The sequence below is a fragment of the Octodon degus genome, unplaced genomic scaffold (assembly GCF_000260255.1).
Source record: "Octodon degus isolate 3935 unplaced genomic scaffold, OctDeg1.0 scaffold00069, whole genome shotgun sequence".
In the NCBI taxonomy this organism is placed as follows: Eukaryota; Metazoa; Chordata; class Mammalia; order Rodentia; family Octodontidae; genus Octodon; species Octodon degus.
Window position 1 is genome coordinate 12,307,351 of NW_004524645.1, and position 25,628 is coordinate 12,332,978.

At 36.7% G+C, this 25,628-nt stretch overlaps 1 protein-coding gene across 3 annotated transcripts in view; it reads left to right on the top strand.

The window, feature by feature from the left end:
- Positions 1-25,628, top strand: part of Ppef1 (protein phosphatase with EF-hand domain 1) — a 201,145-nt gene that overhangs the window by 126,833 nt on the left and 48,684 nt on the right. For 2 of the 3 annotated variants that reach the window (XM_004635109.2, XM_023719555.1), the window contains exons 9-12: positions 11,656-11,822; positions 15,285-15,321; positions 16,415-16,564; positions 20,911-21,051. In XM_004635109.2, the coding sequence (XP_004635166.1) occupies positions 11,656-11,822; positions 15,285-15,321; positions 16,415-16,564; positions 20,911-21,051 (495 nt within the window). The remainder of the gene's footprint in view (positions 1-11,655; positions 11,823-15,284; positions 15,322-16,414; positions 16,565-20,910; positions 21,052-25,628) is intronic. The other variant, XM_023719556.1, reaches the window with a different exon arrangement.

Below are 25,628 nucleotides of genomic sequence, written 5' to 3' on the forward strand. Positions count from 1 at the left end.
TCTTTATGTATCTCTCCTGCATCAAAGATTCTTGTTTTGTGTTTGTCCCAAAATTTTGCCTCCTCTATTGTTTGAGAGTGAGATATTGGTTTCCATTTGGCACTGTTCTCCTCCCTTTGGTTTAGTTATTATCCAAGCATCTGTTAATATTACCCAAGGAAGAACATGTAGTTAAGGAGATATGGTATCCTATTTACAGTAGTACAATTAGCAGTACTAATAACAGCTAGTGAGATTTATAAATTCTCAAACTTTTGTAATTAATGTTTTTTTTTTACTTTAGACCACAGGAGCAAACATTATAGCTATACAAAAAAGCAGATCATAAATTGAGAATTTCTATTTAAATTAGTTCCCCTGAGTTCTATCTGAACACTTCCTCTTCATGTACCTGGACAGTCTTCCAGGTAGACTAGTTCACCCAAGTTACCTCCTTCCACGTTTATGATGCAAGGATCCTCCTGGAAGTATTCCTCAGCTCACCAGGTCTAGTTCTACCAAACTTGAACTCGAACTCAACTGATGGTGGGCTTGGCATGTTTCAGCTCCTCCCTGCTGAACTTCCTTTTTCATTTCTAATTGCATTGATTTGGATCTTTACTTTTCTTTCTTTTCTTCTAAGACTGGCTAAGGGTTTATCTGTTTTGTTTTCTTCCTAGAACAAGTACTTTGATTCATTGATTCTATGTATTATGTTTTAGTTTCAGTTTCATTAATGTGTGTTCAAACTTCATAATTTCTTTCTTTGTATTAGCTTTGGCTTTGGATTGTTCTTGTTTTCCTAAAACCTTGGGGTACATTACATTATTTATTTGGCCTCATTCTGTTTTTCTGATGTGGGCATTCACGGGTATAAAATTCCTTTTTAGGAGTACTTTTATTATGTTACATAGGTTCTTCTATATTGCACTGGCATTATCATTTGATTCTAGGAACTGTCTATTTTTTTTCCATGATTTCTTTTGTGACCCAGTGATTAGTCAAGATGATATTATTTAATTTTCATGTGTTTGGATAATTTCTGTGGAATTTCATTGCATTATGATTTGGTGTTATAGTTTGTGTCTAGATGTTCCCTACAAAGCCTCCCAATGTTCATAATACTCAGTGAATTTTTTCAAGGGCTGAATCTACAGTGTGTGAAATGCTAGAATTAAGGATGCTGGGATTTACGGTGGAAGATTGATGGATCAGTCCACTGATTAGATTGTCACTGCCCTAATCCCAGTAGGTTGCGTATAATATAAGAGACAGAAAGAGGCTTATGTCTCTCTCCCTTGTTCCTTAGCTTCTGCTATCTCATGGGTGCCATGAACTGTTTCCTTTTGTGATGCCCCTCTGCCAAACCATCCTACCTTGGAGTCAGATGACTATGGAAGGAAACCTGTACATACCATGAGCCAAATAAACCTTTTCCTCTTTAACTTTGGACTTCAGGTATTTTGTCTCAGCAATGAGAGAAATGTAACTGAGACATCTGGTAATATACATGACATTGATTTATTTGGACTTATTTAAGCATACTTTATGGGCTAGTACATGCTCTACAGTGCTTAATAAGAGCCTAGGCTATCTGGAAGCAAGAGAAAAAGTTTTCCATTGTACATTTGTGTCAAAAGTGTATAACACTCACTTTGTTGGACTTATGAGCGAATCTAACTTACAAATGTTTGCAGATCTAATGTATTGCTTATCAGTGGATTTCATTTCATGATCCATTCTGCCAATTTGTGTCTTTTGATTGTACAATAGTGAGTTATTACTGAAAGACATTGAGTTATTCTTGTCATAGCATTATTTTCCTATTAATAATTTCCTTTTTTTCTCCTTTATGCTTAACTGATCATCCTGACTAGTTTATTATTATGTATTAGATTATTTTGGTATTGTTTGCTTCATTGTCTCTTTCTAGAATATCCATGGGAGTTTGGTTTGGTGATCAAGTGTTTCTTGAAGTTACTCTTTGTCAAGGAAATTCCTCATTTATCGTTCAATTTTGATTTTTTAAATTTATTTAGTACAGGTCTACAGGGTCTCACTACACAGATCAGATCAGACTTGTGGTAATCCTCCTGTTTTACTGAGGATTACTACAGTCTCCCAAGTGCAGGGATCACAGGCACTCACCACCATGCCTAGTCTCAGTTCCTGTCTCAATGTGTCCCAGGAGCAGGCTGTTATAGCAGGCTGGGGAGCAAACCCCCATCCCTGCTTCTGCCTAAGCAGGTGCTTTAATCTGCTGACCTATCTTTAATCTGTCGACCCTAATTTTGAATGTTTTGTGGGATATATAAATCTGGGATGGAAGTGATCATCTTTCACTCCAAGCTCTCTGGGCCTTTATGGTTTGTGCTGAGCAGTCTGCTATAATTCTGATGGGTTTACCTTTATAAGTGATTGATTGTTTTTCTCTAACACCTTTTTAAGATCTGTCCCTGTGTTGAACTTCTGGAATTTTGACTATGATTTTATATGGAGAGGTTCTCTTGATCATGGCTATTTGGGGATATATGTACTTCACTTAATTATTAATCCTTTCTCTATGTTTGGTAAGTTTTCTGCAATTATTTCTGTATACAAGTTTTTTAAATCTTTTGTGTTGTGTTTTGATATTTCACTAATTCCAATTAATCTTAGATTAATCTATGTCATCTATCAGCTATAGGATTCAGTTTTCAGATTGTCTTCATATTTTTAAGATATCTATGAATCATTTGTCTTTGAAAGCATCTGTATCTCCTAACTCTGATATTCTGTTCTCACAATGATTGCTTCTGGTGCCTATACTCTCAATAGAATTTTTAATCTTCCAGATTTCTGTTTAGGGCATTTTCATGGACTCTAATTCTAGGCTGAATTGCTCATTCATGGTTTGTATTATTTTGTTTAGCTTAGTTAGCTTTTATTAGTGTCTTCTGTAAGCCCTGTCATCATTTTGTTTATTAATCAATTATCAGTTTAGTTGAATCTTCTGTGAGTCTACTGAGCATGTTACTGATCAGTTTTTAAGCTCCTTTGTTATCTTTTCAGTATAAGTACATGTGCTAAGCGTTTGTACCATCAGAGCTCCTTATCTGTTATCTTTTCAAATAATTTGGCTGTGTGTTTTTTATTATCTTTCCCTTCAGTGTCCCATGGATTATTTTTGGAGGATTTAGGAGTTTGGGGAAGCATGTTGTTGCTTGTTTTCTCATGTTTCTATTGTTTTTGTTGTTGTCTGTTTCTTTTGTGCTTGGGTTTGTGGTTACATATAGTGGAAAAACTTTGTTGCTAGTATAGAGATCTCTTTAGTTAGTCTGCTTTTCATGCATACTTAGAGAGTGGCTAACTATAGTTCTTTGTCTCTGTCCCAAAAGCTGACCACCTCTGTTTATTTAGGAAGAGAGAATACAGTGTAATTGGTCCAGCACCTAAGTTCTCCAGAAATGGACCATAGCATTTTTTTTTTTTTTGGTCTTTTTGAGACAGGGTCTCACTATGCAGTTCAGGCTGGCTTTGGGTTCTTTGTAGCCCAGGCTGGTCTCAAACTTGCAATAATCCTCTTGCCTCAACCTCCCAAGTACTGGGGTTACAGCTGTTCACCACCATGCCTGGCTCATAATATTGTTAATATTACAAAGTTAATCAGGGTAGTGGCATATAAAGAAAACCTCCTAATAACAATAACTGTGCAACCCTGGCAGTATCAAGTAAATAAGACATGGTAATATCATCAAAGACAAAGTAGATATTAAAATACCAAAAGAAGCATTAAAAGGGCCAGCAAGATAGCTCAGTGAACTAAGCGTCTGCTTTGGCAAATGCAGGGACCAGGGTTCGATTCCTAGTACCACATGCTGCATGGACCCTGCCACCGGGCACACTGAGCTGGCCAATGAGTCCAGGCATGGTGGTGCATGCCTGTAATCCCAGCACTGGGGAGGCTGAAAACAGGAGGATTACTATGAGTAAGAGCTGTGTAGGGAGACCCTGTGCAAAATATATTTCTTAAAAAAGAAGCATTAATGTACATCATTAACTGAGAAAAGAATTTTATAATTATGATATAAATGCTAAAACAAACCAAATACTGACATTGCAGATATCTAATAAATATGGCACTGATACCTCCACTGATAATGATAGAAAACAATTCAGCAGTAGTAACATAGAATTAAGTATTTATTGAAAGATTAATAAAGGTACCATTAAAGATACAGGGGGTTCAAAATGGACAAATACAGGAAGAAAATTTGGAAAAATTAAACTGTGAGACAAGGAGAGAGAAGATAGAAAATCTTATTATGGATTGGAAGGTTGTTTTATAGAATAGATAAAATAAGAAATAAAGATAAAAAAGAAGAAAAATAAATAATAGAGAATAAGCGTAGAAAAATTAAAAAGAAAGAAAAACAAGGAAAAGATAAGAAAGAGGAAAACAAAGGGAAATCCCCTAAGCCCCAACAAATCTGTGAATTAAGAAAGAGAGGAAAAACAAAGAATGATCAGTCTAAAAAATGGGAATAAACAATTCTCTTTATTTTTGAAGGGGCAGTTTCTTTCTAGAATCCACTATTATGCAGTCCAGTTTTCTCCATCTAGCTTTAAGGTCTGTGGCTTTGTGAGGTGCCCCCATTCCAGCGATCCCTCAGTTTACGTCAGGTCTTGGTAGTGTCCACACTGAGATGTGTCCTCGCTCATGTGAGTAGATAGGGAAGGCAATCAGAGCTCAGACCCGTCCTGGATGTGGGCAGCAGGGCAAGGGTGTAAGTACTTAATCCTGGCACTTTGATACCAAGCCATTTCTGAACACAGCTCAAGCTGGACTTGGTGGCTCACGTCTCGGGTCAGTGCCTGTATCCTTCCCAATATGAAATTAGACCACTCAGGGGAGCCTTTTCTAGCCTGCTCTCTGTCCATGACTGGCTCCTGTGACTGTCTCTCACCCAGAGACTGTAGGAGGGTAACCTCTAGCCAGTGCTGCTAGGGAGACAGGCATCTCCCCATGAGCTGTGTGCTGAGGAGAGAGTCCTGATTGTTTCTTTTTTCTCCATTGTGGACAATCTTTTATTTTTTATTTTTATTTTTAATATTTTTATTGAGAAACAGCAATGAGACAGTTTCACAACCAATGACTAGTATATTTTCAATAATTAATACATTGCATATTATTGTCTTAGTAGTTATTCATTGTACAAGATGCAGACACGATATCCTGTCTCAAACACTATTAGAACAAATCTTTCTATTCATTGAATTAAGAAAATGCAGCTGTATATCTATCCTAATTATTTTGAGTATGCAGATACAAAATGGTCGTTCATTTGTATCCCCATTTTTTGCTTAGTTTTGTCAGAGAAGGGCTCTAATTTTTTGGTCAGTTCTTTCCCATGTTTTGGAAATCTCTCTCTCTTTTTTCGCCAAGTTTTAATTTTCCAGTACCTGGATTCCAGATTCTGGGGATGCTGAACTTTGCTGCTACCCCACCCCACCATTTTCTACTCCTATTTTTAATTTTCTTTTCATTCTGGTTTCTTTTTTATTTTTGAGACAGGGTCATGCTGCATAGTTCAGGCTGCCCTTTAATGCATCATGTAGGCCAGGCTGACCTCAAGCTTGCGGCGAACCTCCTGCCTCATTTTCCAGAGTGCCCAGCTCTTACTCCTGACTTTATGGGGAAAGCATTCAGGTTTTTCCTCTATTTAATAAGATGTTGGCAGTAGGTTTGTCATAAGTGCCTTTTATCAAATTCAGATATAGTCCTTTTATATTTATTTTCTTCAGTGTTTTTATCATGAATGGATGTTAGATTTTGCCAAAGCCTTTTTCTGTGTGTATTGAGATGATCAAAGAAATAACCTTTGAAATTATGTATCTTTTTAAAATTTTAGCTTTTATCTTTGATTGGCTTTATTGTTCTTTTTCTAATTTCTTAGGATAAATCAATCTTTCATCCTTACCAGTGAAAGCATTTATAGTTGTACATGTTTTCTGAGTTTAATTTTAACTGAGCCTTCTATGAAACTTGAAAATTTGCTTTTAATTTTCTCTTCAAGCCAATGTTTAACAGGACTACAATTGTTAATTTCCAGAAATTTAACTCAAGCAATTAGAATTTTTTCAAATCACATTTTATTATTTGTGAAAGATTCCTTTAGGGCTAGGGAGATAGCTTGGCTGTCTAAGTACCTGCCTGGCAAGCATAGGGACCTAGGTTTGATCACCGGTACCACATAATGTGCGGGCCACCGAAACTGGGGGTGGTGGTACACTCCTGTAATCACAGAGCTGGGGAGGCTCAGACAAAAGGATTATTATGAGTCTCAGCTGTGTAGGAAGATCCTATATCAAATAAATAAATAAATAAATGATAAAAAAAGATTCTTTTAAAGTCAAGTATAAGGCTGATTTTTTTTTCTCCTCGGACAAATGAAAAAATAATTCTCTATTTGTAAAGTATATCTATTTAGTTGTTCATTGGTTTCATATTCAGTTTTCCATATCTCTGTACTATGTCTCTCTAAATATGTGTATTATATGTTGTATAACAAGCCACTCTGATGCTTGGTACCTAAAAACATCAGCATCTAGTATCTTAGTTTCTGTGGGTCAGAAATTTGGGTGCAGCTTAGCTGTGTAGCTCTAGCTTGGGATCATGGAGTGGTAGTCGGTCGATTGGTCAGGCTGTGCTCCTCTGAAAGGTTGACTAAAGCCAGAGGATCTATTTTTGAGATGGCTAATTCACATGGCTTGAGGCATAACATATCAGCTCCTCACTAACCTCATGAACCTCTCTACAGTGCTACCTATATCGTCTGGTGACATAGCATTTGGCCTTCCCCATCGTAAGTGATCCAAGAGATGGAGCAGTTGGGAAGCTGTGGTGTCTTTTATGTCTTCTTTTCTGAACTTGTGCATCATCACTTCTGTGTTCTTTGTCTGCTGTTCATTAGGAACAAGACACTAAGTCCAGATCGCACTCAGGAAAAGGCAAATTAGGCTTTACTGTTTAAAGTTAATATCAAAGAATTTATGGATATTATTTTAAAACAGTACTTCAATTTAATTAACTCAGTATGTTTGTATATTAAACATTTCTGCTTGCATTTATAGTAAATATCTGAGGCACAAACTTGTTCTTTTGTATATTGACAAGGACATTAACTGTAACTTCTTCATAAAGTACCGTTCGTTATGATTTAGTGTTGCTATTTAATGTTTTAATCTTGATTTCTACTTTCTCTAGTATTAAGATTTCATTCTTGTTTTCTCTTTGTTGTATATATCTTGTGTTCAAGGTATATATGGGAGAACTTAAGTCACTTAAATTTAGTATAACAACAGATGCATTTAAAAATTTTCCCCTGTCTCAGTTACTCTTCTCTCGTTGCTGGGACAAATACCAACACTCAAAATGAAGGAAGGAAAGGTTTATTTAGCTCACAGTTACTGGAGGTTTCAGTCCATACTCAGCTGGGTCCAACACAGAGCAGCACGTAGCAGAGGGCAACCTTTCATGGTGGCGGCAAAGAGCAAGAGCACAAGGGAGGGGTAGCAGCAGCTCAAGCAGCTAGCTTCTCTTCCCACCTTACATTGTAATGCAAATTACCTGCTCCAGGGAAGGTGCAGCATCCACACCCATAATAATCACAAACTCCAGAAGCTGCCCCATGACTGACTGCAAGAGGCTTTGGGGGGACAACTAGACACAAACCATAACACCACCTTACTATTTACTTTGGTTTATCTTTTTTCCTAAAGCTGTTTTTTCTTTTTTTCTTTCATTTTTTTCTTTTATTTTTCTGTTTTGCTCCTTTGTGGGACAAGGTCTTCCTATGTTGCCTAGGCTGGCCCTAAACTGCTTGTCTTCCTCCTTCAGCCCTCCAGATAGTTCCGATTACTGGTGCATGCCAATGTGCCCAGCTTGAAGCGGTCCTTATTGATTGCTGTTGCATTTGCAGTTTTTACTGTGCTTTTCCTTTCACTAGTCACTGTCTCCCCATTCTTGACATTTCTAATAAGTAATGTGTTTGTGATTTCTTAAATATCTATAACTTTATGCTTTTACTACAGCCATCTCACTTTCCCAGCAAGATAACTCTTTTCACATTTTCCATGTCCCTCATGCAGATAAAATTTGTAGCGCATTTCACTTTTCTTACCTCTTCTCTCCTGAAATTCAAGCTATTATTTATGCCATATTTTTAAGTTTTGACCATTATTCCTATCTAGTCCATCTGAATAAGTTAGTGTATTTGTATTTCTAAGCAAATTATGAGACTGCGCATGGTGCTGCACACCTGTAATCCCAGCTCTTGGGAGGCTGTAAACAGGCAGATCACTATGAGTCTAATCTACTAGTGAAATCCTCAACACACTGTAGACCCTTCCCTAAAAAATCCAGGTTCCTGTTCTATTTCTAGAACCCTTGCTTAGTACTTAAATACAGTTTTCATGGTATTGTATCAACTCATGCTTATTTATATATTGCAAGGTGCATTGTTCACATCTGTGTTCCTTCCTGTTGGCCTTCCTCTGGTTTAACAATATTTTGTTACCATGTTATTTAAACTTTAGTCTCATTCTTTATTATTTTCATCATTTTGTTTTTTGTTCTGTGTGAGAAAGATTTTATTTGATCACTCTTTCAGGTCAATGATGTATTTCACAATCTTTTTTTTTTTTTTTTTTTTTTTGGTTAGCACTAATCCACTGATATTTTAAATTCAAATGGCATGTGTGTACAGGGGTACTGGGGATTAAAACTTATGCTCTGGAGGGTCGGGGAGATGGCTCAGTGGAATAAGTGCTTCCCTGGCAAGCGCAAAGGCCTGAGTTCAAGCCCTGGCTCCACAAGAAAAACAAACAAACAAAAAACTTATGCTCTGGGAATTAAATTTGTGCTTGGTAAGTGCTCTATCACTGAACACATCCCCATGTTCCCTCCCTACTTAATTTTAAATTTTGAGATAGCACTTCAGCAAGTTGCCTACACTGACCATGAACTTTCAATCCTCTTGCCTCAGCCTCCTGAGTAGCAGGGATTATAAGTATATGCTACTATTCCCAGACTGAACAGTGTATTTTAATGCTGAGAACTTTTAGCCTTTTATTCTTTATTTTATGCTCTTGTTCTTATTATTCCTTAAAAATTAAAATTGTCCTCAGTCTCCTCCAGAAAGCCTGTTTCATTAGGGGCCATCTGCTTTTAGCACAGTGGGTTGATCTCTCTCTCTCTCTCTCTCTCTCTCTCTCTCTCTCTCTCTCTCTCTCTCTCTCTCTCTCTCTCTCTCTCTCTCTCATTGCTGGATTCTCTTAAGCATCAGCTTATTTCCACTTGCTATTTTCTGCTTAAGCTGGTTTAAACTCTCTACAGTTGGAGAAATAATACTTTGCACTTCTGTGTCAAGGATGTGAAAGGAAGCTTTTGTGTTCCTAAGTACCCCTAAGTGCAAGTGTGCACGTTCTAGTTTTTTGCTATGGAAGAAGTTCCCCTGCACATTTTCTAGTAAGATCCAGTGTTCTACCCCTCCTTCCAACCACATTCCTCACATGCTACTCCCCCTTAGTAAATGCATTTGTGGGTCTTATCAGCTTAGTCCTGTTAGGCTTTCACCCCAGGGCTCTCTGGTTCTGCTCCTCTTGCTCCCTTCAGAGCCTGGGCATCTTCACAACACAGTTAGCAGCTTCTTGCTTTTCCTGGTCCTCCAGCTGCTGATTCTAGTCAGCTGACGGCTGTGGGAAGGAAGAGTATCAGAGATACAAAATCCTTCTATTTTAGGTTTTGATGAGTGAGCAGTAGCCTATAGTTTTATAATTGCTTATACTATCTAAGACTTACATATGAGGTTATACAGATTAATATATTAAGAAAGTGTAAAACAGTGCGATCTTAAAAGTAAAAATAGCATGGAAATCATAATAAAATGAATCTCACAATTTATGTGGTGCCTTATGTTTTTTATGTGATTTTATAAGCAGAATCCCATCTCAACCACAAAATATGCCTGAATGGCAAGTATCAAAGTTATCCCCATTTTATAGGAGAAAAGATGAAAGAATTTGTCCAACAACACCTGGGTAATAACTAGAACTAGACCAGAATATTAGTCTTCTTATTACACTCTGCCACTGCTTGTTTGTTTCTACTTGTCTTCAGAACATATTACACCACGTAAGCGATTTCTGGAATCCCTCAAGTATGTGTCATAACTTGCATTATATTTTCCAACTCTTTTTATTATATTGCCATGAATAATTTAAAATGTATGTAAACAGGAGGATAAGTAAAAGTAATAAAATCTAATATAGTTTGAAAACTAACAGAATATTAAAGTTTGAAAAATACTAATATAGCTAGAATAGATATTAACACTAATATTCATAATATTTCATGAAGATAGATTTTGTTTTTCAAGTTTCAGAAGTTTAATTGGATATTTCAAAAAAATTAGGCAACAAAGATATAGTGGAAAGAGAGGCAAATGTTCCAACATAATTGACTAGTGATAATACTAAAGCATCTTAGTATTTTAGAACTAAAATTGCCATGCAACACCCATACTCAAACACTTGAAATGAGTCACAAATAAATCCATATTTTAAATAAGTAATTTCATGAAGATAGATTTTTTAGGGAAAATATATATTTGTTGATATATATTTTCATATGGTATGAGTAATTCACTATTTCCTTTTTAAGACATTAAAATTTATCTTACTATGCAATAGAAATGCGCTCAGCTATTTCCTTACCAGGGTATATATTCTGGAATATTCCATGTCCTTATCATAACATAGAAAATGTAACTATATTACATATATTTCTTTTTCTCTAGAGTTTTATAATGTAGGACTAAATGATAGCTATTATAAACCCAGTCCTTTGTCCTCTAGTCAGCTCTTTTTCATTCTAACATTGCTTTTAAAAACAGCTTATTGCTAAGGAGTGATATTCAAAATATCTAACAATTAATATGGCCCTGCCAGCAAACAGCTAAATATATACCAGCTCTAGACACCAGTTGTGGTTGCATCTGTGCCCACTGGAATATCAGCCTTGGTCACAGTCACATCACATCCATCTTCCACTTGCCTGGATACTTTCATGCCTACCCTTTCAGGAGATCTGCAGGAATATGGTATAATCTTCATTTTGCAAATCGAGTGAATTATAGCCTAGAGAAGTTAAATGTTGGGCACATTGGAGCACGTTTCTGCCTCTTAGTTAATTTAGTGTACTTCTTGGATAGAAATTTCTCTCTTAAGGAGAAAAGGAAGAGATGAGCATAGGCATTTTTGATAGCACAAAGATCAGTTCCTTTAGGGGTCCAGGGAGATAGCTCTGTAGAATAAGTGCCTGGCAAGCATAAGGGCCTGATTTTAATCCCTGGTTCTGCCAAGAAAAAAAATAAATAGATAAATTCCTTTTAGAGAAAACTCATAGTAGGTGATGGACAGAAGAGCAACCCCCACCTGAGATCTTGCTTTCCCAAGTGAATCCTGCCTACCCTGGAAGAGAGAGACTAGTTCAATCAAGCGAGCAGATTTTTTTTTCAGGGAAAGAACTGACTCAGCCTCTTTTCTACATATCCACAGGGACAGCATGTACAAAGCCTTACTGTGAAAAAAACATTCTTTTAACTGTTTGATTTTCCTCCTCTTTTCCTTCCACAGAATGGTCTCCCTTCAGAGAACAATCCATATCTCTTTAATGGTGATTTTGTAGATCGAGGAAGATATTCCATGGAGGTCCTAATGATCCTACTTGTGAGTTTTCTTGTCTACCCCAAGGACATACACTTGAACAGAGGGAACCACGAAGATTTTATGATGAATATGAGGTAACAGCAGCCTTTAGACTTACTGTTTTATTTCCCACCCTGCAAAATGCTGCCTTTTTTAGTTCTCTTCAGAAAGAGATGAGGGTAGAGAAGAAGAAATGAGGGGAATCTCAAGGAGACCTCAGTTCTTCCTCCTGTGGAGCACCCTAGTTTTCAACAGAGTATCAGTAGCTCTAAAGCCCCTTCTTGTCTTTTCCTCCCATCCTGTTCTTCCTTTGCCCTCTTATAGTGTTCCTTCTCTTGCTTCTAGCCCAAGTGCATGTTGGGTAGGAGTGTTAGGCCAGATTAGGAAGATTGGTAGGTTCTACACAGACTTAGATGGAATAGTTGTGTTGCTATTCTTCTGGCTTGCTTCAAATCTTGTCTCATAAATGAGTACCATATTGTTCACTGATGCATGTATTTTTATGACATGGTAATTGCTTCTGACATAGTTGTTCATAAGCAGTCTTGAGAATAGCTGTGACATAGCATCTCAGCTATCTGACTCACTAGAGACTGAGGAATAAAGATTGGTTAAATAGTTTAATTTTTTCAGAAAGGCATTGTAGGTGACAAATCTTTTCCTTCTCCTCCCCCTTTTCATTTCTCATTTTAAGAAAGACAAAAATCAGTTTGATCTAGGGTACTAGAAGACATGACATGTTTTATGCCTTTTGTCCTGGGACTTTGGGTGCCTCAATCAAAGCTCAGCAATTGATTAGTTTTATCTTTTTGGCCTTTTGACACATGCCCTGAGAACAGAATTTCCATTCTAATTCTCAATGTATGAAAAACCAAATGCTGAGACTTAATTAAAAAAAAAATCCCAAACTATTATCAGAATCTAATTCTATAAAAAGTGGCTCTATATTTCTATTTAGGCATGCCATTTATTCTTTAATTTTTTCAGCTAGCCATTTTTATTTGTTTATTGTTTTTAGTTGTTAATGAAAGAAGCCAAGTCTGATGGTGCATGCCTACAGTGTCAACACTTGGGAGGCTGAGGTGGGAGAATACCATATTGGAGGCCAGCCTGAAGTATATAATGAAACTCTACCTTAAAAAATGAAATATGGATAAAGTTAATAAAAGACACACCACCTCTGACCATGTAGAAATATTTTTTCTTCCTCTAAAAAATATTTCATGTTTGAAGTATGTAATGATGGCATTCATCATGGTGGATTTGTACATATATATAACACTTCTGAATTATTTTTTATCTTGTTCCCTCTCCCTTCAGGTTTCTCTCTCCATTGGCAAAAAGTTTAATTTCAATATTTTTCTTTAATTCTTTTTTCTTTAATTTTTTTACCCCTCCTCCCCTTCCCCTCCCACCATCTCTTGTTCACCTTCCCATTTGAAAAAGAGTTTATATATAGTGGGAAACACCACGTTGAACAGGGTTTTCAAATATGATGTTTTATAAAGGGGTCATCTCCCTTGTCTGAAGGGTGATAGAAAGTTTTCCCATATAAGTATGGCAGTAGCCTAGGACCTCAAGGGTGAATTAAGTGGTCACAAGAGAGGTATGGTGGAGGGATGGGAAAGAATGTTACACAGTGAGAGAATAACTAATATAGAGCTTGGAGCAAGACATTTTAGATTTCAAAGAAGTTCAAGAAGACAAAAGGATAGAATGACAGATAAGGTGGTACTGATAGTGGTGGGATATGAGAAATAGTTGAATGGTGCACAGGAATTTGGACTTCCAAGGACAAGATAGTATTTTTTTTTTTTTGGTGGAACTGGGGATTGAACTCAGGCCCTTGCACTTGCCAGAGAAGCGCTTACTCCACTGAGCTATCTCCCTGGCCCCACAAGATAGTATCATTAAAGAATATCATACAACCTATGCTTTTAAAATGTAGTAGGGGGCTGGAGATATAGCTCAGTGGTATAAGTGCTTGCCTGGCAAGTACAGGGTCCTGAGATTGATCCCCAGTACCTCCAAAAAAGAAAAAAAAACCAAACATGTAGCAGGAAGAATTACTTGGAGAGGGCAAGAACAGATACAGTGAGGTCAATTGGGAAGCAGTTGAAGATCTTGATAGATTCTCACACTAGGGTAGTGGCAATGGGGATGTAAAGAGATTGAAGAGGACATTAGGCATTGGTGAATGAACAATCAATAGCCTCAAGATGTGAGGGTCTGGAAAGAAGAAGGATCCAAGGATGACCTCCAACTTCCTGGCTTAAGGTTAGGGGTGTAATGACATCATTCTGAAGGAGAATGAAGAATTCCATTTGGAATAAGCTGTTCTGGTGCTGTTGAGTACAGAGTAGAGTATATGTGTCTAAAGATGAGAAATAAAGTGTAACCTGGAGTATTGCTCTGTGGTGTTGATACTAGATAGTAACTGAAGCCCTGAATGGGCAGGGATGAGATTACTAAGGAAAAAGTTGAAGGGAGGAAAGGGTTTTGGATAGAATCTGAAGAAGCTCCAACATTTGAGGCTGGGTAGAGGAGAACTTGCAAAGGAGCTTCAGAATAACCAGAAAGGTAGGAGGAAAACCAAGAGTTTACTGGCATCCAATCCAAAAGAAGACATTTTCCAGAAGGATAGTACAGCCAACTATATTCAGTGTTTCAGAGAAAGAAGCTTCCAGGTGCAAACTGGTTTAACAACACATGTAATTTTAGTGAACGCAGGAGGACGCCACAGAAAACAATGTCAAATTGTGGAAATCTACCTGAGGTGATTTGTATGACAACTTGGAGTGTTCCTACTTTACTGTGTTGCTTATTAAGAATACATATTATCAAGATACTCCATGGATATTTTATTATTTATTGAAGAGTTATACTTTTGTATCATTAAACATGCAATGGGTGAGCCCAGCTGATTTCTAACATTAAAAAAAGAACACATATTATCATCCTAAAACAAGGAAAAGTAATTGAAGAAAAAATTAAATCTCTCTTAGCTAGCCAGGTGTTGTAATTCCCCAGTACTTTCAACTAAAATTCTCAATATTGTTCATTTCATGACCTATACCAGAAAAACCATAAAGAACCAACAAGTTACCTTCTAGGCTTTTTTTGGTCTTTGTTTAGTCTTCTCATTTTTTTGATCATTTACTATAAAATATAGGACAACTGAGAAATTCTATCTGAATAAGAAAGCCTTTTCCTACACCACTTCCTCCAGCACACAACACACAATACACCTCTTAAAAAAATTGCTACCTTTGTCTGCCACATCTTTCTTAAATTACATCTTATAATCATTTCATGCAAATCTGTTTTATTTCTCCAGGTGTGCTCTAAGCTTCTTGGGAGTAAGGCAGATGCCATTGGATGGTTTTGTTCTTTCCAGCATGCCTAGCACAGACATTGGCAACTAACAGTTGCAACTCAAGTCTAGTTGCTTGAATTCTTGGTACTGATTATAGTGAGATGTCAAGGGCTCCTTTTGCTTCATGACTCATATAAGTAGGCGTTACTAACAATTAATAGTCTCAATCCCATTTTTTCAGGTATGGCTTCACAAAAGAAATTTTGAATAAATATAAGGTAAGAGTCATACTTTTTGTTTTTTAAAAATTTCATTCTCTGGTGTTGATGCATAGAAGTCAAAAAGACCCAACAAAGCCTGAGTTGTTGCTTTAGGAAAGGTGATGTGTTCAACTAGTGAGAATTCATGCTAATAAAATACAAGCATAGCAGGAAGCCTTTGCAATGGTAGTCTTATATTTTCTTTCTCTACTAAAGCAAGCTTTTTAATTGTAACTTTGGTGTCCATTTCAGCATCAATAGGAGCATATTTCATTGCTTTAAATGTACCTTCTAGAATTTGTTTTATTCAGGTATGGAAAAATAAGAGAACATAAAACTGAGTGTCATGAAGGAAGGTTTTTATTCACAGTTCCTTAGAAACAAGAGACAGTGCATGCCACACTGGGGAGAGCACGTAGGGAAGGAAATACCAGAATCCCTTAGAAGGCAGAAGGAGCTGATTCTCATGTGAGGGAATGGGCAAGATGCCTCAGTGCAATCAAGTTTAAGATTGATTGAGTATGAATAATGTTGCTCTGCTCTGGGGCATAAGGGTTTGCTCTAGTTGTCTGGTACTTTTTTTCTGGCTGATTAAGGCAAGAGATAGTGGCTTTGAGTGTGAGAGCCCAATAAAAGAAGTCGTGGAGGGGTGGCCTGTTCTTAAGTCATTTATTATCCTTAGCAATTAGCACCATGAGGTTGGCAAGGGCCCAAGATGTCAACGCATCAAAACTATAGAATAAAAAGCTAAACATGGTGACACATACCTATAATCTCAGCTACTCGGGTGGCTAAGGGTGGAGAACTGTAAATTAAAGCCCACATGAGCAACTTAGCAAGACTTTGTTTTAAAATTAAAAAGGGCTATAGAGTTAGCTACATGGTGGAGAGCTCCTAGGTTCAATTCCCAGTACTGCAAATACAAAACAGAATTTAAAAAACATGATTAATACATGTTGGTTAGGTAGTAGTTCCCGCCTGATTCCCTTTGGGTGGCATGAAAACTGTTGCTTTTTTTTTTTTTTTTCGTACAACAGAACTGTATAATAAACTGAACTGAGCAGAAAAGCAAAAAAAAAAAATCAAAACTTACTTAAGCTCTTACTTACAGATACATGGGAAAAAAATCTTGCAAACCTTGGAAGAACTCTACACCTGGATCCCAATTGGGTCTATCATTGACAATGAAATCCTGGTCATACATGGTGGGATATCCGAATCCACAGACTTAAACTTACTCCACCGCATAGAAAGACACAAAGTAAGAAGTGATATTTGCATGGATCTGTATCAGGCATTTATTATGTGATATGTACCTCTACTCACTTATTATTTTGAATTGATTTTTATTTTAGTGGTTATTATAACACTGAAATGGCAAGTGTAAGTTTTAAGAAAATCTATGATTGCTTGATAAAGAACTAAATGGGTACCTGCTATATGTAGAAATTTTAAAAACTTTATGCTCAAAGTAGAAAAATGAAGCTTTGGCATATTGTAAGTTTCTACAAGTGAAACATTTTGATTTTTAAAATACTAAAATCTCTATTTGGTAAAATACATATAACAAAATTTACCACTGTAACCATTTTTAGTGTATAGTTCAGTGGCACTGGGCGTTCTGTAACAATTGCCCATGGAATCATCATCCATTTATAATTTATAGGGTATTTTAAAATCTTTCCAGACTAAAACTGTACCAATAAATAGTACCTCCCCATTTTCTTTTTTCTCCAGCCTCAGCAACCAGTATTCTACTTTATGTTTCTATGAATTTGACTAGTGACTTCATATAAGTACAATCACATGCGATTTGTTTCTGAATTGCTATGCTTTCCATTATACTTCAAATGGACCAGAACAGTTATTTTTGAGATAGTTTAACCCTAAATGCACATTAAATGCAAATAAAAGCAGAACTGGAACTTATATAGAACTTTTGAAAAAGTGGTTATGTGGTACCCATAGAGTCCACACTTAGTGAAGGGATCTTTGGGTTGGGCTTACAGAGTAGAGTTGTCTTCCTTTATCAGAACCAAGCCAAACACCCCATATTAGGGACAGAAGTGGTGCCATTTGAGCATATGGAGCCAGAATGATGGTATATGGTTCTAGTAGGAAATCTAAACCATTACCCCTCAGTACTGATAGACAACTTCTTACCAATCTGGGCAGACGGGGCCTAGAGCTGGAGCTGAATTTGCTAGGGACAAAAAATGTGATCCCTATCACACTTTTAGCCTCTTTACATGTGAATAATATTGTTACTGTCTTCTAATCCTTTTAATTTAAGTTTAATACAATCTCCAGACTAGGTCAAATCTCCCTTTATATGCTCTCAAGCCCCTTGTATGTACCCTATAATTTATAAGTTACCAAAATTAAATAAGGAATCATAGTTTTGTTTTTTCTTTTTTAAATTTTTTTTACCATATTCCCTTACTTATCTAGCTCACTGATAAAATTCCAGTGCCTTAGATGTAGTAAGTGCCTGATGTTTGTAAAATATCTCCTAAGAGATTTAAGATGGAAACAGGGCAGTCCTAAGACAAAAGAAACTTTCTCACGTTTCCCCTTTCCTGAATTTGTGATGATTTTTCTATCCCTCCTTCCTCCACCTAACCAACTGATGCCCATACTTCCTGGTTTATTCTTATTGTTCTGGTGTAATTGTTAGCAGTGCCTCTTTGTACTCTCAAAAATAATCCTAGTTACAATAAAAAATTAAGACCATCCTAAGTTTAAAGTACCCTTTTTCATGATTTCAGTGATAGTCAAGCCAGTAAGACATTTGGTCATAATGAGATAGTCTTTGTTAACACAGTAAGTGGATATTATTCTAGCCTGGAGCAAGGGAACATGATGTTTTTATCAGTCAAATACTGGCAAGCACATGGTATGAATGCTGCGCTCCACTACCACCTGCCCTGTGATGTAGTACTAATTAGCCATGGCAGCCACTACCAATTTGTCACACTGAAAACTTGTACTTTCCTGAGGTTATCCTGAGCAGCCAGCTTGATCAGAGGTTTTCTGTGATAGTGAGAGTGTATCTCTGAAATGTCCCTTACTAGGTCTTTGGAGACCCTAAATTGAGAGCCACCTTGACAGTAAAGACTGTAGAGATCTCATGTCAAACAGATGTACCTGGGTTTCTATACTGTCTCTGGCACTTTCTGGCTGAGTGATTGGGCAAGTGATTAAAATTTTCTTTCTTTCTTTCTTTCTTTCTTTCTTTCTTTCTTTCTTTCTTTCTTTCTTTCTTTCTTTCTTTCTTTCTTTCTGTGGAACCGGGGATTGAACTCAGGCCCTTGTGCTTGCCAGGCAAGCACTTATTCTATGGAGTCATCTCCCTGGCCCAATGATTAAAATTTTCTAAGCCTCAGTTTTTCTCTTATAAGTACTGCATATATTCAGTGTAGCACTACTCAGCTGTAAAGAAGGATACATTTGAGTCATGTATAGGAAAATGGTTAGATCTTGAGGCCATAATGCAAAGTAAAACAAATCAGACCTAGAAGATTAAGTATCTCATGGATTCTTCTATATGAGAAACACAAAATATAAATAAAGAGCAAAATAAAAGAGAGATGATAGGAAACAGGGAGCCAGACTCTTTGGAGATGAAAAGGGGAGCAGGGATTGGGGTAGTAGAAGCCTAGGAAGGGAGGAAGGGAAATAAGAAAGATTAAGGTGCAATGTACCATCTCACCACAATGAATGGAGTTATTATGTATCACAAACATACACTAATAAAAATATCTATACTATTGGACTGTTGCAAAGATTAAATATAACCCAGATGAAAGAAGTAGCGAATAGCAAATAACAAACATAGCTGTGTTTTCCAGATTGCCCTTTGTTTTTGGATACTTAGATCTGAGGTCTGATTCACCAAGACAGATAAAGGAAGGAGTTTTAAGGCCAGCCATTTTCCCATGATACCTCAAATTTCACTCCCCATCAGGAATCACTGTCTCATGTGTTCATAAGAATGATCTTAAAGATAGAAATTTGACTTGTATATTGTTTGTGTCATGTGCCCCACCTAGACTGAGTTTGGGCTAACAATACATACCTATATTAAGTAAACATAATTGAATCGTAATGAAAGTAGTAGGTTTGAAGTAGGAAGTTTGAGTTTCTGGAACTCTGTCAGCTGAGATACAAAAGTAGATTTTTAAGTCAAATTTATCAACCCCCACTTTCCCATTCTATAAGACCTTCCAGCTGTCAGAGTAACCATACTTCCTGGTTTAAACCTGTGATCATGGCATGTTTGTGAATAGGACAGTGGTAGTATTGGGGAAATCTGCTGGCAATCTCCCTTCTGGGTTCACTAAGGGCATTTTATAAAGTGAGCATGTTAGATGTCAATACAGAAAAGAAAAGGGAGATTCTATAAGACTAAGATTCTGATTGAGCATTCTTCAAACTCTCTAGCAGAGGGTGGGGGAAAGAATTAGCCAGTTGGACCTCCAAGAGAAAGTGGTGGCATGGTGGCTTAAGGGAGCAGGGGTGAAGTGGCCCAATCCTACGTGACCTTCAAAACTATATAGCAATACATGTTTAAGGGACTATGTAACCTTGCCCAATGAGCTTATCAGAAAAGAACTGTGTGGACATAGGTCCAGAGGGTCCTCCTAGAATACTTTATTCTGCCTAAAACCTGAGGACATTTGTTGAAGGAAGACAGGGAAGGTAGACTATGAACTAGTCAATAACAGCTGAGATTGAATTTCTACCAGCTGAATGAGACAAGACTTCAGAATAAGATTTCATTTTGTTTTTTGAAAAATGAAGGCAAGATTTCATACACATTGTAATTTATGGGAGAAACTAAATACCTGTCATAGAGTATTGGCTGTCATTGAATGATAGCCACCATATAGAAGTACAGTTTAACATTGTTTTGTGTGAAGGTGTAATGCTATAAAGAAACAAGTATAAAATCACAGTCTCAGCCTGTGTAGGGGAATATAGGGGAGGGTTATAGTAGTTGACGTACTGTCAGGAAAGCATTTTATTTTCCAAAGAAACACAGAAGCTTGGTACTAGGATTAGAGAACATAGTCAGTTGTTGTCAGGTCAGGTTGAGAACTATACTGTATTTAGTTGAAGGGCTTCCAAAGTATTCAACATATACCCCATTTCAAGAACTTTCCTAGACACAGATGTACTTTTTCTCATTTTTCTAGAAAACACAACAAAATGAAAAGCAGCCACCTTTTTAAAGAATGTGCATACACTCCTCTAAGCCCCAGGTATAGATAAAGCCTCAAAGAAAACTAGTTTTCCTTTCGCTTCCTGCGATAATATCTTAGCACATGCCTAGCACCTACATGCCTGCATCTGGGATTCCTTAGAAACACTTATGCAATTCTTTCCCTGATGGGTGGTATCTCTAGTTGAAAGAATGTGCAAACAGAATTTGACAGGCCCACTTTACAAATGTGGATGGATTTGAAAGACATAGGAGGTGGGTGAAATGGAAAAGGAGACCATGTGTTTTTTCATTGCACTGATGCAGTACTAGCTGATACTGAAATATTTGCATGTAGTAAAATAACCAGTGGGTTTGTCTAAAACACAAAATTGTTTTTGTAGATGAAATCTGTGCTGCTACCTCCATTGGCAGGAAGTTCCATTGAGCCAGAGAAAAAGAAAGCAGGCGCAATCATCCTGTCAGGGGGAGTCCCATCAAAAGATTCCTCTTCTGATCAGTTATCGAAGCATGAATGGGAACAGGTAGGTAGTCAAAGTGTTCATCAGAGTGGCAATGAGGACACCAGCATAGATGATGTTGTTCTTAATGATACATAGAATGTGGCTTATCTTTTTAAGTAGATCATATTATTTTCTCTGGATGCATTACTATATTTTTCACACCTTTATTGAGATATGATTTATGTTCCCTATAACTCATCTGTTTAAAGCCTAAAATGTAATCACTTTTGGTATGTTCACAGATATCACCAGAATCTAATTTTTGAATGTTTTTACCATCCAAAAAGAAAGCCTTATGGCTATGAGCAGTCATGTCCTATCCTCCTGATCGTTGCCCCCACCATCCTTTTTTTTTTTTAACAGATTATACTAAATTTATTAACTCAGGCAACACAGGATGAGTTTTATGAGATAAGTGAATAGGAAGTTTTTTCATAATAAATGAACAGAGTTGTAATCTGCAGTCCAAATCATACATATTTAGAGAATGCAAATTTTATTTATTTATTTTTATTTTATTTTATTTATTTATTTTTGGTGGAACCGGGGATTGAACTCAGGCCCTTGCGCTTACCAGGCAGTGCTTATTCCACTGAGCCATCTTCCTGGCCCTTATTCTATTTTATTGAGAAACAAATATCAATGAGACAGTTTCAAAGCTGATTAATAGGACATTTTCAATAATTACTACATTGTACATTGTTATCCTCTTAGTGGTTATCCATAGTACAAGAAGCAGACAGGATATCCTGTCCAAACACTATTTCTATAAATCTTTCTTCTCATTGAATTAAGCGAAAGTAGCTGTATATCTATCCTAACTATTCTGTATATACAAATACAAAATGGTCCTTCCTATGTATCCACTTTTTTTGTTTAGTCCTGTTAGAGATGGGAATTCTATTGGCATCTAAATACTATAAGTGCTTGAATTCAGCAAAACAATCCAACACAGTACAGCAGTTCACAATAGTAGTGGGTTATCCACAGAAGTTGTTGACTAGAGCCTTTTACAGCTCAGCATATTAATGTGGCTTTACTTTATATACCTCGTTTTTATACTTTTCTGCTGCATGGTTAAGGCCAAGATAAAGCAAGACCTATATGACAAGAAATGTAATTTTTGTATCTGATAAGGTCAGTCAAGTTCCCTCAGGATTTATCTTGTAACCCTGTACTGCACTTTTTAGATCCCTTGTCAGTGTCAGCCACGTGGATGAGTCATGGCCAATGCTTGACCAATTTGCTCTCTGTGAAAGCCTGAGAGAAAGTTTTCTTACCATGTGACTCTCCTTAGGCATGCTATGCATCATTGATCACATTCCTCTGTGGATCCATAATCTCCTTGATCAGAAAATGTGGGGTAAAACTGAGTTACATGATGCTACAGTACGGTTCTCCTATGTCCTCAGTCTTCACTGACTTTGAAAGGCTAGGACCAAAATGTTGGTGGACCTTGCAGCCCTTCCTTTTCTCCAATTTTTGATCTGCAAACGTAGGTTGTTAACCCTCCAAAAGAGTAGCTTATTATTACCCTGCAACATATGCAGTTTGGTTTACCCTATCTGTCTAAATATCAAACATCTTAGGCATAATGTGCAACAGGTATCTTCCATCAAGTATTGATGTGTTGAAATTTAAGTCCTTACAGAATATGAAGAAAAAAATTTTAAATAGGAATAAACACATATTTTTACACAGAAATTTAGAAATCTAACCATATACAGCATTGTAGCAGGACAGTCCTGTGACATTTTTTTTTCTTTTTCTTGTGTCTTTTTTTTTTCATTTATTACCCATTTAAAAACAAAACGAAACAAAAAAAGCCTTTTACCTGTGAGACAGTATGGTAATAATTGGTATGTCATGACAAGAAGTATATATTTAGAAGACCAGAATGACAGGCATTCCAAGCATGACCCTTCTATTACACATTGCTATCCTTAGTGCAGTTGCTTGGTTCACAGATATCAGCATCTAGTTAGTCAGGTTGAGAATCCTACCAATTAACTGCTAGTTTGAAAAACCTGCTGATGTTTCTCAGAGTCATTGCCTTCCCTAGCTTGTGCGTATAAATGTATGGCTTTGTCCCTGTCCTGTTTCCCAGCTTTTCACTTTACCCTCTCCTCATCCAATCCGTAAGTTCTCGTTTTCCCTTTAGTTATGTTACAACTTTCTATTTGTATTTCTTCTTTTGATTTCTTATACTAGGGAAACTATATGATATTTACACATGTGTGTCTGGCTTATTTCACTTATGAGTATATCTTCAAGTGGCATCCAGTTAAATATAAATGCTTCAAGTTTATCATTCTTTATAGCTGAGTAATGCTCCATTGTATACAAATACTGCATCTTTTTCAACCATTACTCATGTGACAGGCATCTTGGTTGTTTTCAAGATTTGGCTGTCACAAATTGTGCTGCTATAAACATAGGTACTCATATATCACTATGATATGACATTTTCAGTTACTCTGGGAAAATTCCCAGTAGGGGGATAGCTCACTTGAATGGGATTTCCAGTCCTAGTTTCTTAAGGAGTCTCTGCACTGTTGTACCAGTCTACATTCCCACCAGCATGGAAGAAGGGTTCCTTTTTCCTCACAGCCTCTCCAACATTTGTTGTTGGGTGATTTCTTTATGATAGCCATTCTTTCTGGGGTGAGATGATATCTCAATGTGGTCTTAATTTGCATTTCATGAACGGCTAGTGATGTGGAGCATTTTTTCATATATTTATTCGCTTCTTTAATTTCATCCTCTGAGAAGTGTGTGTTCATCTATGATGCCCATTTCTGGATGGGGTCTTTAAATTTAGGGGCCCTAGTGTATTTTAGTTCTTTATAAATTCTAGAGAGCAGACCTTTGTCTGAGTGCTTATTATTTAAGACTTTTTCTAAATTTTTGGATTGTCTTTTCCCTTTGTTGGTAATTTCTTTTGACATGCAAAAACTTCTCAATAAGAAGAGATCCCAGTTGTTAATTCTTTTAAGTGTTACCCCTGCAATTTGATTTTGTTCATGAACTCTTTACCTACCCCTATGTCTTAAAGAATTCCACTTACTTTCTCTTCCAGGAGATTTAGTGTTTCTGTTTTAATGTTTAGATCTTTAATCCATTTTGACTTTAGCTTAGTGCACAGTGATAGACCTCAGTCAAGTTTTAGTTTTCGGCATGTAGAGAGGCAGTTTTTCCAGCACCATTTGTTAAAGAGGATATCTTTCTTTTAGTGTGTTTGACCCCTTTGTCAAAGATCAGGTGGATGAGAGTGTTCGTAGAGGCCTCTTCATCTTCTAATATATTCCATTGATCCTCACGTCTATTTCATTGCCAATACCATGTTGATTTTATTACAGTAGCCTTGTAGTATAATTTCAAGTCAGGAATTGTAATGCTCCTGCCTTGTCTTTGTTGGCCAGGATTGCCTTTGCTATTCTAGGTCTTCTCTGGTTCCAAATAAATTTTATCTAGGTCTGTGAGTACGTTGGTGGTAGTTTGATAGGGATTGCATTAAATCTGTACAACAATTTTGGGAATATGGCCATTTTCACAATGTTGGTTCTTCTTATCCAGGAGCATAGAATATCTTTCCATTTTCTGATATCTTCTATGATCTCTTTTTTCAGAGTACTGTAATTTTCCATGAAAAGTTCTTTTACTTCTTTGGTTAAGTGAATTCCAAGGTATTTCATTTTCCTCAATGCTATTGTAAAAGGTATTGTTTCTATAATTTCCCTCTCAGTGTGTTTGTTATCTGCGTAGAGGAATGCTAGTGACTTTTGAGTATTGACTTTATAACCTGCTATGCTACTGAATTTGTGTATCAATTCTAGTATCTTCTTGGTGAAGTTTTTTGGGTCTTAAAAATAAAGTATCATGTCATCTGCAAATAATGATAATTTAACTTCTTCTTTATTTTTATTCCTTGTATTTCTCTCTTGTCTAATGGCTCTAGCTAATGATTCCAGAACTATACTGAATAGGAGTGGCAGTAGGACATCTTTGTCTTGTACCAGATCTGAGAGTAAAACATTTCAGTTTTTCCCCATTTAGAATTATATTAGTTGGGTTGTCATAGATGGCTTTTATCAAATTGAAGTAGAGGCCTTCTACTCCAATTTTCTGTAGGACTTTGAACATGAATGAGTGTTTGACTTTGTAAAAAGCCTTTTCTGCATCAATTGACATGATCATGTGGTTTTTACATTTTGCTCTATTGATATAGTGTATTAAATTTATAGATTTTTTAATATTTAATGATCCTTGTATCCCTGGGATGAATCCAACCTGGTCATGGTGTGTGATCTTCTTGATGATTTGCTGTATTCTATTTCCTAGGATTTTATTGAGGATTTTTGCACTTATGTTCATGAAGGAGATTGGCCTATAGTTCTCTTTTTTAGTTGTGTCTTTCCCTGGTTTTGGAATCAGTATAATACTTGCTTCCAGGAATGATTTTGAGAGAACTGCTTCCTTTTCAATTTCATTGAAGATTTTGAGGAGTGTAGGGATTATATCTTCTGTAAATGTCTTGTAGAATTCAGCTGTGAATCCATCATGACCTGGACGTTTCTTTTTTTTTTTTCTTGTGTTTT